The sequence below is a fragment of the Pundamilia nyererei genome, unplaced genomic scaffold (genome assembly GCF_000239375.1).
Source record: "Pundamilia nyererei isolate P.nyererei 1_Seehausen unplaced genomic scaffold, PunNye1.0 scaffold00131, whole genome shotgun sequence".
Taxonomy (NCBI): Eukaryota; Metazoa; Chordata; class Actinopteri; order Cichliformes; family Cichlidae; genus Pundamilia; species Pundamilia nyererei.
Window position 1 is genome coordinate 1686800 of NW_005187532.1, and position 12971 is coordinate 1699770.

Consider the following 12971-nt stretch of genomic DNA (forward strand, 5'->3'; position numbering starts at 1 on the left):
AGAGCCACCATAGAGAGCATCCTAACGTACGGCATAACAACATGGTATGGTGCTCAGCTGCAGACAGGAAAGTACTGCAGAGGGTCATCAACACAGCCCAATGGCTGCTCTCTGCCCAGCCTGGAGGTCACTGCAAACTCTCGGTACCTCAGCAGAGCTGGCAATATCATCAAGGACCACTCTCACCCCAGCAACCAACTGTTTGAACTATTACCGTCAGGCCGACGGTACAGGTCACATAAAACCAGGACAAACAGATTCAGGGATAGCTTCTTTCCCAGAGCTATCACCGTAGTAAATAAGCACAAAAACAACTGAACCTATACCATACCGTCACTGTCATTATATTATGCTGCTATTCATACTGTCATTATATTAATGCTGCTATTCATACTGTCATTATATTAATGCTGCTATCCTGTATATATTGTACTTACTATTGTTTGAGTACTTACGATTGTTTTTTTGTACTTTTTATATTTTACATTTATATTTATTATTGAAACTTGCACCAAGGGAGCGGCACTCCAATTTCGTTGTACTCTGTACAATGACAATAAAGGCTATTCTATTCTATTCTATTCTATTCTATACCTGTCTGTGGTTCTGACTAATATTGAATGCCGTGTATGTCCAGCTGGTTACCCACCTTCTCGTCCCCAGGTGTTCCAGAGGAGGACGGACGGCTCGGTGAACTTCTACAGACCCTGGAGTCAATACAAGATGGGCTTCGGTAACCCTGCCAGAGAGTACTGGCTCGGTGAGCAAAGTGCAAAGCTGAAACTCTGATGTGACTTTGTGGACACATGTTGAACCAGAGAAGCTTCACATATCAGAGACTTGTGCATGTTTCTGGTTGTTTATAGGCCTCGAGAGTCTCTTCCACCTCACTCTGAGGAAAAGGTACGAGCTGCTGGTCGACATGGAGGACTTCAGTGGAAACATGGCGTTTGCCCGTTACTCCTCGTTCTCCATCAATCCAGAGTCCGACGGATACAGACTGCACGTGTCTGGATTCATTAACGGAGGGGCAGGTGGGGAAGTATTCTGCTCTGACTCTGAAAGATGAATAAGTGTCAGGTCTTACATCTGGTTCCTCGTTTAAGCTTAGTTTGAAACCTCCAACAAGTTTAGCTCCAGAGATGTTCCAGCTGTTCCATTTACTGATGATGTCATCACAGCATCATGTGACCTTCGTGCTGTGCAAACAGGAGTCGCTCACCGAGGGCTCTGCTGACTGTTTCCATGGAAACAGATAAAAAGGTTGGAGCTGTATCCCACCACAGATCAGGTGGTGCGGAGACATACAGGATCAGCAGGGAGCTGAACCTGCTTTGAGTCCAGTCTGTGTTGTGGTCCACTGAGAACACTCCCAGTACACCTGCTAACCAGTCTGACTGGGATTAGTGGTAATGTTGGGCTTATTCATCTGTGTTTCTGCAGGAGATGCCCTGAGTTATCACAACGGACAGAAGTTCTCCACATTTGACAAAGACCAGGACAGCTGGCCAGGGAACTGTGCAAAATCATATCTGGGGGCGTTCTGGTACAACATCTGTCACAATGCAAATCCTAACGGGGTTTATCGTTGGGGGGCTGATGGGACTATCTATGCTGTTGGTGTGGACTGGTACCAGTGGAAAGGTCATGACTACTCCCTGAAGACCATCAGCATGAAGATCCGTCCTGTGCAGTAAATCCGCAGAACAAACACAGAGGTGTTTATTAAATATATAACTATAAATCTTTTACACATGACTTTTCAAATTTGTACTTTGTTCATTTGATGCATTAACATTTTGTGTGTTTTGTATGAAACTTAAACCAAATAAATCTATATGAAGGCTGTTCAAACTGTACTACAGCAGCACACAATATGAAGCAGTTACAGTAAAACGTGAGACTGTTGCAGATTTTTAATGTGTGTTTTCACAGTTTAACAGTGTAACCTGTTTATCCATACATGACATACTGTGTGCATGTTGGATTTACTTCATTCAACAGTGGACATTGGTTGCACACAGATGTTCTGTGTTGGCAGGACCTTAAACAGTTGAGTTAAATTAAGTGATTCATATTCAATAAACTTGAGCATTTAGTGTTGATTAAATGTGACTGAAACATGTTTTGATGAAGTCATTTGAGCTTCTGGAATATTTGAATCCATCACAATTTTCTCACTTTGCTCCAACACTGTTCAATAACTTTTACCCCAATGCTACTTGGTCACTGAAATACTCCGTGTTATCTTCATATTACATGTTGGTATCATATTCCAGTATCAAATACACAATTTTCCAATGGAGGCCTTATAACAGATTGTAGATGGTTGCCAGGATCCACCAGTAACCTTTCAAAATAAAATGTCTGATTTCACTGCAGTGACAGCAGGTAAAGAACTGACCTGACATCACTGCTCTACTAAAACATAAACCAGCAGTAATGCCAGTTTTTCACTGTTTTGTCGAGGTTCTCAGAGCATCTTTAACTTTCAGAATCAGTATGACACGAATGTTTCAGAGCAGCAGTCAGACTGTGAGTGTGTTTGATGAAGCTCTGATACCTGATATGAATCATTATCAGATGCATGCTGATAATAAATGAGAAGCAAACGTCTCTTGTTGTCTCCTGTGTCATTCCTTGCTGCCCTCTAGTGGTCACAGTAACAAACTACAGCTCCACCTTCTTCAGGGGCAAAAATGCAAATATTAAGTTTCCAGATTAATTTAATATCTATTATCAATAATAAATCTATTACCCATGACTTCTCATAATTTCACTCTAGTACTAATGCGATGAATATACACAATGCTCGTGGCTCCACGTACTCCAGCTAGAAACCCTGCCCTCAGTGTTATGCTGCGTGAGCCACAGGTACTCCAGCACCAGGGGAGCACCAGGCGCCTTAAACAGAAATAAACTGATCTTTTCAACATAGTTACCCAGCAGAGTGAGGTGGATCTCCTGAGTGCAATGTGTGATGTTGTTGAGTCATGTGCCATTCAGAGCAGCAGCAGTTGGGTAAGGGGAACCAGTGGGACCCCCAGCTTTTGGGCAAGGGTCTCATCCAGAAAACTCTGCTCTGCTCTGGAGTCAATGTGTCACAATCTGGCTATGAAGCTGAACATGGAGACCTGGCATACATAGAAGAACCTGGAAACATGACATGAACATAGCAGACGACCCAGTTCAAGACCTTCTACATTATCTTCTGTGGATCCAGCTGTGCATGTTCCTTGTTCAAGTTTGCTTATTTCTTTCCAAACTGTTGCTCTACCTGAGCTAGAGAAGCTCGAGTCAAATGCTAAACCATGTGGCTCTCCAAACAACGACATTCCTCCATGTTTTCTTAAAGAGGTGTTTCCTCCCGTTGGACCACATGCTCTGAACTTAATCAGTACCAGCCTCTTGTCAGGTCAAGTACTGAGTGAGTTTAAGCATGCAGTTCCCCGCATCCCTTCAATTATGACAAACGTCAGACCCATCTCTAAGCTTCCTTTTCTGAGTAAGATCCTGGAAAAGATTGTTCACACCCAGCTGATGGACTATCTAAATGGTTTTCAAACTCCAGAAGCTCTTCAGTCCGGTTTGAGCCGTTTCACAGCACGGAGACAGCTCTCATAAAGGTTATGAATGTCATTTTGTTAGCGACTGGTAACCATGCAGTGCTTGTTTTGTTGGACATGACTGCTGCATTTGACACAGTGGATCATGACCTGCTGATCTCTCGACTACAGCATTGTGTAGGAATTTCCAGCTTGGCCCTTTCATGGATAAAATCATGTCTCTCTAACAGGAGCTTCTGTGTTGAGTTGGGTTCGGCTTCATCCTCTGTGACCCCTCTGCCATGGGGTGTACCGCAGGGATCTATTATTACGCCATTACTGTTTTCATCTCCTGCCACTGGGTGCGATCTTAAGAAAACAAAAAGTTTCATTTCATCTATATGCTGACGATTGCCAGCTTCATCTACCTTTCAGTCACTCTGATAGCTCCCCGATTGGACTCCAGCATGATTGTCTTAGCGAAGTTAAGTCATGGATCGCCCTAAATTTTTTACATTTTAATGAACGTAAAACAGAGGCAATTTTATTCCGTCCCAATTGTTCCCCTGGTACCTCAGATGTTGACTTTGCTGCTCTGACCCCTCACCTGAAGAACTCGATTACTAATCTTGGGGTAAAAATCGACACTGCACTAAGGCCACATATATGGGGGGTGAAATCTTCCTCCTATCACCTCAGACGTCTGTCGAAGGTTAAGCCTTTTCTTTCCAGGTGTGATTTGGAAACTGTCATTCATTTCTTTTTACAACACAAAATTAAAATGTAACAGTTCTTCTAAACAACAAATATTTGTGACATTATTTTAAACTGTTCCAAAGAAAGAAAATCATGTTTACTCACAGGTACAGTTACACATACACTGAACAAAAATATAAACTCAACACTTTGGATTTTGCTCCCATTTTTCATGAGCTCAACTCAAACATCTGAAAAATTTTCTACATACACAAAAGACCCATGAATCTCAAATATTGTTCTTAAATCTGTCTAAATCTGTGTTAGTGAGAAGTTGTTGTCAGGATAATCCATCCCTCCTCACAGGTGTGTCAAGGTGCAGATTAGAGAGCATGAACAGGTGTGCCTTAGACTGCCCATAATAAAAAGCCCCTCTGAAGTACACAGTTTGATCACACAGCACAGTGCTGCAGATGTCGCAGCTTTTGAGGGAGCGTGCAGTTGGCATGCTGACTGCAGGAACGTTTACCAGAGCTGTTGCCTGTGAAATGAAAGTTCATTTCTCTGCCATAAGCCGTCTTCAAAGGCGTTTCAGAGGATTTGGCAGTACATTGAACCGGCCTCACAATTGCAGACCACATGTAACCACACCAGCCCAGGACCTCCACACCCAGCATGTTCACCTCCAGGATGGTTGACCAGGTGGAGACCAGCCTCCCGGACAGCTGCAGCAACAATTAGTTTGCATAACCAATGAATTTCTGCAAAATCTGTCAGAAACCGTCTCAGGGAAGCTCATCCGCATGCTCGTGGTCCTCATCGGGGTCCGGACCTGACTGCAGTTTGTCATCGTAACCGACTCGAGTGGGCAAACGCTCTCATTCGATGGCGTCTGGCATGTTGGAGAGGTGTCCTGTTCACAGATGATTTTACTGTTCAGGGCAGATGGCAGACAGCTTGTGTTGCATCGGCGTATACGACAGCGAGTTCCAGTTCCTGCCAATATTCAGCAACTTTGCACAAGTATTGAAGATGAGTGGACCCACAGCCCACAATCAACAACCTGATCAACTCTATGCAACGGAGATGTGTTGCCCTGCGTGAGGCAAATGGTGGCCACACCAGATACTGACTGCTTTTCTGCCCCCACCTTAAAGCAAAACCTGTGAGGAGGGATGGATGATCTTGGTAAAGGAAAAGTTCTCACTAACACAGATTTATGAAGATTTGAGATTCATGGGTCTTTGTGTATCTACAGGGTGGGCCATTTCTATGGATACAGCGTAATAACAGGGGAATGGTTGGTGATATTAAAGTCCTGTTTGTGGCACATTAGTATATGTGAGGGGGCAAACTCACGATGGGTGGTGACCATGGTGGCCATTTAGAAGTCGGCCATCTTGGATACAACTTTTGTTTTTCAATAGGAAGAGGGTCATGTGACACATCAGACTTATTGGTAATGTCACAAGAAAAACAATGATGTGCTTGGTTTCAACGTAACTTTATTCTTTCATGAGTTATTTACAAGTTTCTCTTTGTTCACAGCCATTGACATGTCGAAGAGGTTAACACGTGAGGAGCGGATCGAAATCGTTAACAGCATGTTGGGACTCTGGGATGGATTCTGGGTCATGGTAGGAAGATGTTCTGACACACTACCCAGAGCTTTCCCAAGTGGCACATATTGATTATTTTAGGACAAAGAAATCAGAAAAATATAATGCACTTAAATGATTATGACAGTGATTTGGTTCAATGTTTGAATAAGGCATCTGCACTCAGGGAACATCTTGATTCGAGATATTTTCTTGGCTCACAGAAAGGACTCAGACTCCTGTTGCCTCATCATCGACCTCGATCTGCCAGTGTTAGCATCTAAATGTACATTACACATGTTACTGTTAATAAGAACCCAGCAAACACTGAACCAAGTAAGAGAAACTGAAACCATCACATCAGGAATCCACCCCCAGCAACATTTTTTTAAAAGACTGCTCGTGCTAAGTGTGTTACTCATACCCAGCGTCCCCGTAACGATAACAGCAGTTTTAATAAGAGAAAACAAGTATTTAATTATGACGTATTAGAGTAAATATAAGATTCCCTCGGTAACACCTGTTATAATGTGATTACACTGAATTATCCATAAAAGCCCTTAATAATGATTTCATGCTATGTGAGTCATAAAGCTGTGATAAAGACAAAGAACAGTATAACAGTTCACTATCATTCTAGAAAAAATAACATATGCAGCAGCGAGATAAACTCAGACTAATGACAGTCCACATTTCTTTTTCATTACGTGGCCAGCAGGGTACATGTTTGGGGTTTTCTTCTGTAAGTGATGCCCTGTGAGAACAAGACAATCAGCAGGCTGAAAGGAGCTGCTGAGGTTAGGCCACCGGGTACCACAGAGGACCTTCTGAGGTCTGGTAGAGTTCAGGGACGGGAGGAAGCTGCTGTTACCGGGCAGACCGGCAGCATGGTAGGCAGGGTTTATCTCGCTGGTGCGTGAAATAATATCCCAGCACCAAAGATGTAAATGTTTGCTTGATAGATTGAAGCTAAAGGTATTTTTCGAAAGCATGATACTAAATGTTTCTAACTCTGTGTGACTGACTCTGCTGCTCTAATTAAACTGGGCTTAGGGCAGCAGAGTTGGTTTTGTAATAGACATAGAGGCCTGGGTACACAGCCTCTGTGAAGGTGGTGCGAAAGGTGTGGAAGTGACTCAGTGTGTTATGGGAGACTTTGTAGAAAGACAGTGTGCCAGCAGGCCAGTCAAGAAACACTCCGACTCTGCTGCAGCCGGTACTGGGAAGACTTTCGCTCCACACTTTACCATTATGCCAAGCACTGAGCTCTTGCTCGTACACACCAAAATACCAGGATTTGGTATTACAACCGAGCCCTGCATCGTCACTCTTCCCCTTCCTTATAATGCTTTGGTACGTAACAGCTACACCAACGTTATTACTAGAACCAGTACTCCACTCCACTTCCCAGTAATGGCGCCCAGTCAGCCCCTCCCTGCACAAAACCTGAGTCTTTGTATCAAACCTCTCAGGACAATCAGAATACGTCTGCCATGCTCCACACGTTGCCTTCTTGTTGCCCTCAGACAGAATCAGGTAGTTGTTTGCAGTGTTTGGGTCCAAGGTGAGATCACAGGCGTCTGATCAGAGAGAAAGGGACACACTTTCTTACTAGTCATTACTATCTGTGCCACTTTACAACAGCAGACATACATACAATAATCTAAGCATTACACGTTTATTCAATATAACCAGCATGCTAATTAGGAATTCAAACAATACTTTTGCTGAATGGCGTAAGAAATGGAAAAAAGTGGACTTACACCAGATTAGATTTTGTCTGTCTTTAACGTTTTCCACATCAGGGACAGCAGGCTTTGAAAACTCTTCAGTGACCCGACGGCCCTTCCTGTGGTGGTAGATGGTTGCTCCTTTGTATTTCTTATTAGTTTCTGATGCCACAATGAAGCTAAACCTGCTGCTGCTCTTCAGGCCTTTGGCGATGCTGCAGAACTCTTCAGCTTTCTGTCTCAGGTTGGCTACCACTTCAGCTGAGAAGAACCAGTGGTCTTTTGTTGGTGGAGTGAAACTGTCATGACAACGCAAGTATTTGTACATCTGGTCCAGGTAGGGGTCGTCAGTTTCCACAGAGGTGAAAACAAAGCTCAGGACATCGTCTACACCCTGAGCAAGAACCGCTCTGTCGAACTCGGACTCATCTTTAGTGATTTCTATCCCCTTCATTGCTTCCACACAGGACCTGATGACGTTGATTTCTCTCTCTGTATTATCTAACCACTTGTCTAAGTTCTCCAGACTGAATGGTGACTTCTCCTGGTCGTCTAAGAGTTTCTCCAGTGAACTGTCTTCTTTACCCTCAAGAATGGAAGGGAATGTCTCCACCATAGCCTGTCTCAGCTTTTTTCCACTATCTTCACAGAGGTTTTGGAAACGCTTCAACTTTTTGTGAATCTGTGGAAAACTCTGAACCACGTCTTCATCCAGAGAGTCATTGCATCTCATTTCCATTTCTTTGATGATTTCTAGAGCATTCTCAGCTTTCCTCAGTAACCCGACACAAATCTCTCCCTTCATCTCTTCAGCGGTTGGGTCCAGTTTCTTCAGCGGTGTCAGCCACACTTTGACAGGAACTGTTTTCTCTCCATCTCCTCCAAGGAGCTTTGGAAGCTGTGAGTAGGTCTTCACTGCATCTTCAAATGTTGAAGGGTTGCTGTCGAGAATGAAGTCGCCGTAGAATTTGCAGGAGAATTTATCAGTCACAGCTTTTTCTTCTTTACTCAGCTTGACGTCAACCTTTGCCTCAGAACTATATACAATGATCATCTTAACTGCTGCCTGCATGTGGACCTTCGTCTCCTGAACACTGCTGCTCTCCAGCTTCTCGCTGTCAAACACAAAGAAAGCATGTGCCCCATATTGGATGCCTGTGACTACGTGTGTTGCGTTGCTTTTCTTAATGACGTCTTGTATTTGTGTGGTTTTTGCTTCAAGGTGAGTCATTGCCAGCCGTTCAAATGCAGTCGTAGCTTTGAACTGAAGCGTCACTCTGCTCTGGTTCTTGAACTTCTTGTTGTCATTCAGAAAGCTGCAGGACCCACTCTTTTCAGTCAGTCCACACAACCAACTAGTTTTAGAATATGTATCTACATCCAGCAGAGAAGACTTGGTCTCAATGGAGTCTGATGTAGTAATTTCGTAGGTGGTGCTGGCCTGATTCTGCCTAGTGCTGTACCTTTTAATTGTTTCTCTGTCCCACAGCGTGAAATCTACAGAAAACACAAAAAGGAAATGTTTTTGTGAAAAAATTATTAACGTTTCTGTTGATTCAGTAGGAATAAAGCCGATGAGCCACACCATGCAGATATGGGAAAGAGTTTTTGGAGCTTGGGTAAGGAGTGAAGTGATGCTCAGTGAGCAGCGTTGTGACTTCATGCTGAAAAAGAGCTACAGATGGCCTGTGGCACTGACTTCCCAAGTCATGCACCAGTACCCCGGAAAGACTCATCCTGCACCAGCTCCGACCCATCAGACCACATCAGGATCACCTTCAGTTTGCATACCAGCCCCGACTCTGCGCTGAGGCCACCATCATCTACCTGCTCAATCGTGCCTACACCCATCTGGAGCACTGTGCGGGTCGTGTTTGACTTTTCCAGTGCTTTCAACAGTATCAGGCCGACCCTCCTGGGTGATCAGCTAACAGTGATGCAGGTGGATTCGCTGGTGTCCTGGATGGTTGTTACCTGTTGTTACAGGAAGACCACAATATGTGCGTCTTCCACAGTGTGTGTCTGACAAGGTGATCAGCACCACAGGGGACCGTCCTCTCCCCCTCCACCCTCTACACCACAGACTTCAGCCACTGCACACAGACCTCCATCATCAGTAGGGTTTCTGATGACCCTGCGGTGGTTGGATGCATCAGTGAGGGTGATGAGTCAGAGTCCTCATCACCCTCATTAGGGTCTGAGAGGTGGATGTTGTCCAAGATAAAGACAATACTGGACAATACCTCCCACCCACACCATGACATGCTGGGCAATCACAGGAGCACGCTCAGTAAGAAGCCGAGATTACCCATAATGCACCACAGAACGACCATGATCATTGATCAATGGTCTTTGATCAGTGATCTTTGATTAGAGGTTGTTGATCAATGATCATGACAATTTGCATATTAATGATGAAGGAGCTGACCTCCCAGCCCATTGTTCCTTCAGTGGTTTCAGTCATTATACAAATGTCCTGTTTATAAGGTTGAAACCTGCAGTCAGCTGAGACTGAAGACGTCACCTGATGATGATGATACGTTTCTCCCACTGAAAATATCCAGATGAACAGAATCAAGCTTTTGGGTCATCTCACAGTTCTTGTGTTTAGTGCTGACAGCTTCTGACAAGGAATTCTCATTTCTGCTGTTCAATACCGAAGAAATGTAAACTTTTTAAAATGATGCCAAACTGCAAAACTCTTAGCTGTGTCTCTAATCAAACCTCTGTCACCTCAGCAGCATCAGGTAATGCTCACCTGCTGATTCATGGTTTGCTTAGTTTTTGTTCTACTGCAGAATATTTTCAAGGTTATCTGCTATAAAAAGTGAGGACAGGAGAATCTCCTTCATGTTTTTCTGTGTTTTATCCTCAGTTACTTTGACACAGAGGCCTCTGCTGTGATGCTCACACCTCTGATGAAGTCTCACAGTGTCAGCTTTGGTTTATACGTATCCACATTTTTATATCTATGTGATATTTCTGTCTGAGTCAAAACCGAATCAACTCACGACTTTGTGAATCTGACTCGAATCAGTTATAGAAATAGAAATCGATAGCCAGCCCTGTGATAGTAATAATAATGGATTGGATTTATATAGCACTTTTCAAGGCACCCAAAGCGCTTTACAATACCACTATTCATTCACTCTCACATTCACACACTGGTGGAGGCAGCTACAGGTGTTAGCCACAGCTGCCCTGGGGCAGACTGACAGAAGCCAGGCTGCCATATCGCACCATCGGCCCCTCTGGCCAACACCAGTAGGCAAGTAGGGTAAAGTGTCTTGCCCAAGGACACAACGACCAGGACAGAGAGCCCGGGGATCGAACCGGCGACCTTCCGGTTACAGATACGCTTCCCAACCCCCTGAGCCACGGTCGCCCCGTAAAGGGTGCCAAGAAAGGAACTGCAGTACCAATGGAAGCTTGTATGGAGTTTTTTAAAGCCTGGTTTAAAAACAGGTTTAGATGTGATGTTATAATCCAGGGGTGGGGAACTCCAGGCCTCGAGGGCCGGTGCCCTGCAGGTTTTAGATCTCACCCTGGGTCAACACACCCGAACCACGTGATTAGTTCATTATCAGGCCTCTGGAGAACTTCAAGACATGTTGAAGAGGTCGTTTAGCCGTTTAAATCAGCTGTGTTGGATGAAAGACACATCTAAACCCTGCAGGACACCGGCCCTCGAGGCCTGGAGTTCGACACCTGTGTTATAATCAGTGTCCATGAGCAGTTAGGTCTATATATATTTGGACACTGACAAAGGTTTTGTTTTTTAACTGTTTACTGAAGCATATTCCAATTATAGCTTTAAAATGGACATGGGCATAATGTGCAGACACTCAGTTTTACAGCAGAGTACTGCAGCTTTCATTCCAGGATATCCACATTCAAACTGTCCTGGTGTCCTGGTCCGGAGTCTGTGGACTCCGTGTTCCTGTTTAAATTTATTAATATTCTGTGGTTTTGTTTATTTTGGGCTGTTTGTAATTATCCTTAGTGTTTTGTGTCCTCTGTGCTCTCCTGTTCCATGTTTTGTGTTCCTATGTTCTGTCTCCCCTGTCTGTGTTTAGAGTTTTGTTGGTGTGTTTCCTGTTTTATTTTGAAGGTCCATTTCTCTTGTCAGTGTTTGTAGTTTTGCTTCCCCTTGTCTCGTTATGTCCAATTAATCCCAGTCGTGCCTCCCTCCTGTCTTCCCTGATTGCCCTGTGTGTATTTCAACCCTGTGTTTTCTCGTGTGCTCTGCAGGTTTGTTTGTGTATTTCCCTGAGTCTCCCTGCATCTCCTTTTCAGGGCTGTTGCTGTTAGTTTTCTTCAGTTTAGGTTATCCTTGGGTTCTGTGTCATGCCTACTGCGTTTCTATTTATTTCACCTCCCTAATAAAACTCACTTGCACCTGAAAGCTGCATCTTGGGTCCTTCATTAAATTCCTCACAGCTTGCCCTGCTAGTCGGGACACCTGGTGCCAGGTGTACTTGTGGACATCTTTAAGTTTGAACATATCTCAGGGTCTTGCTCTCAAGTGAGGGGAAAGGTGAGCAGGAAATGGACAGACGGATTGGTGCTGCGGCTGGAGTGATAAGGATGCTACACTGTCAGTGGTCTGAGAGAGCTGAGCGTTAAAGCGAAACTGACGATTTACCAGGTGATTCACATCCTTCCCCTCAACTACAATCAGGACTTTTGTGTAGTGACTGAAAGAACAAGATCATGATTACAAGTTTAGAAAATACGCTTTCTGCCAAGGGTGGCTGGTCATTCGAGTAGAGCCGCTGCTCCTCCACACTGAAAGGAGACAGTCGAGGTACTTCGGGCATCTGACCAGGATGCCTCCTGGGTGAGGTGTTCTGGGCATTTTTCTGGCCATGTCATATTTTGTTCAATTTAATTTCATTTATGTAGCACTAAATTCTAAATTCATGTATGTATTATTGTAGGGTCTCCCTTACACATAAAGCGCCTGTTGGTGTGATTTGGACTGTACGATTAAAACTGAGTTGAAATTGAATTGAATTGAATTGAATGTGTGTACTGTCCGGTGTTGGTCAAGTTACTTGAAAAAGTAATTAGTTACTAATTACCGATTACTTCTCCAAGAGAGTAATCCCATTACTTTACTGATTACATTTTTCAAAAGTAATTAGTTACTTAGTTACTTTTTGTTTGTTTTTTTGCGTGTCCCGTTTGGTTCTTTTGCATCAGAATTGTTGTCTAAAGGCAAAGAAAGATGCCCGACGGATTTACTTTACCAAATTGACCATCCCAGCCTTGCCGTAATGGTCCATTTGATTCACCTTTTATTGTTTATTTTATTTATTTTTTTATTTTCACTTGCTAGATACGGGACAGACTTGAATGAGGAAAAGAAAAGGGAGAAAGGAAGAGGGGGAAAAACAGCG

General features: G+C 43.9%; 2 protein-coding genes across 2 annotated transcripts in view; one reads left to right on the forward strand and one right to left on the reverse strand.

The window, feature by feature from the left end:
• LOC102210268 (microfibril-associated glycoprotein 4-like) overlaps positions 1-1711 on the forward strand; it is a 15407-nt gene extending 13696 nt beyond the window's left edge. Inside the window, exons 3-5 of the mRNA XM_005743451.1 lie at positions 638-760; positions 867-1034; positions 1444-1711. Of these exons, the coding sequence (XP_005743508.1) occupies positions 638-760; positions 867-1034; positions 1444-1697 (545 nt within the window). The 3' untranslated portion in view covers positions 1698-1711. The remainder of the gene's footprint in view (positions 1-637; positions 761-866; positions 1035-1443) is intronic.
• A 4081-nt stretch (positions 1712-5792) lies between these two features.
• Positions 5793-12971, reverse strand: part of LOC102205651 (stonustoxin subunit beta-like) — a 12736-nt gene continuing 5557 nt past the window's right edge. The window contains exons 3-4 of the mRNA XM_005743435.1: positions 7603-9066; positions 5793-7419 (exon numbers count right to left, since the gene is read on the reverse strand). Coding sequence (XP_005743492.1) covers positions 6878-7419; positions 7603-9066 — 2006 coding nt within the window. The 3' untranslated portion in view covers positions 5793-6877. The remainder of the gene's footprint in view (positions 7420-7602; positions 9067-12971) is intronic.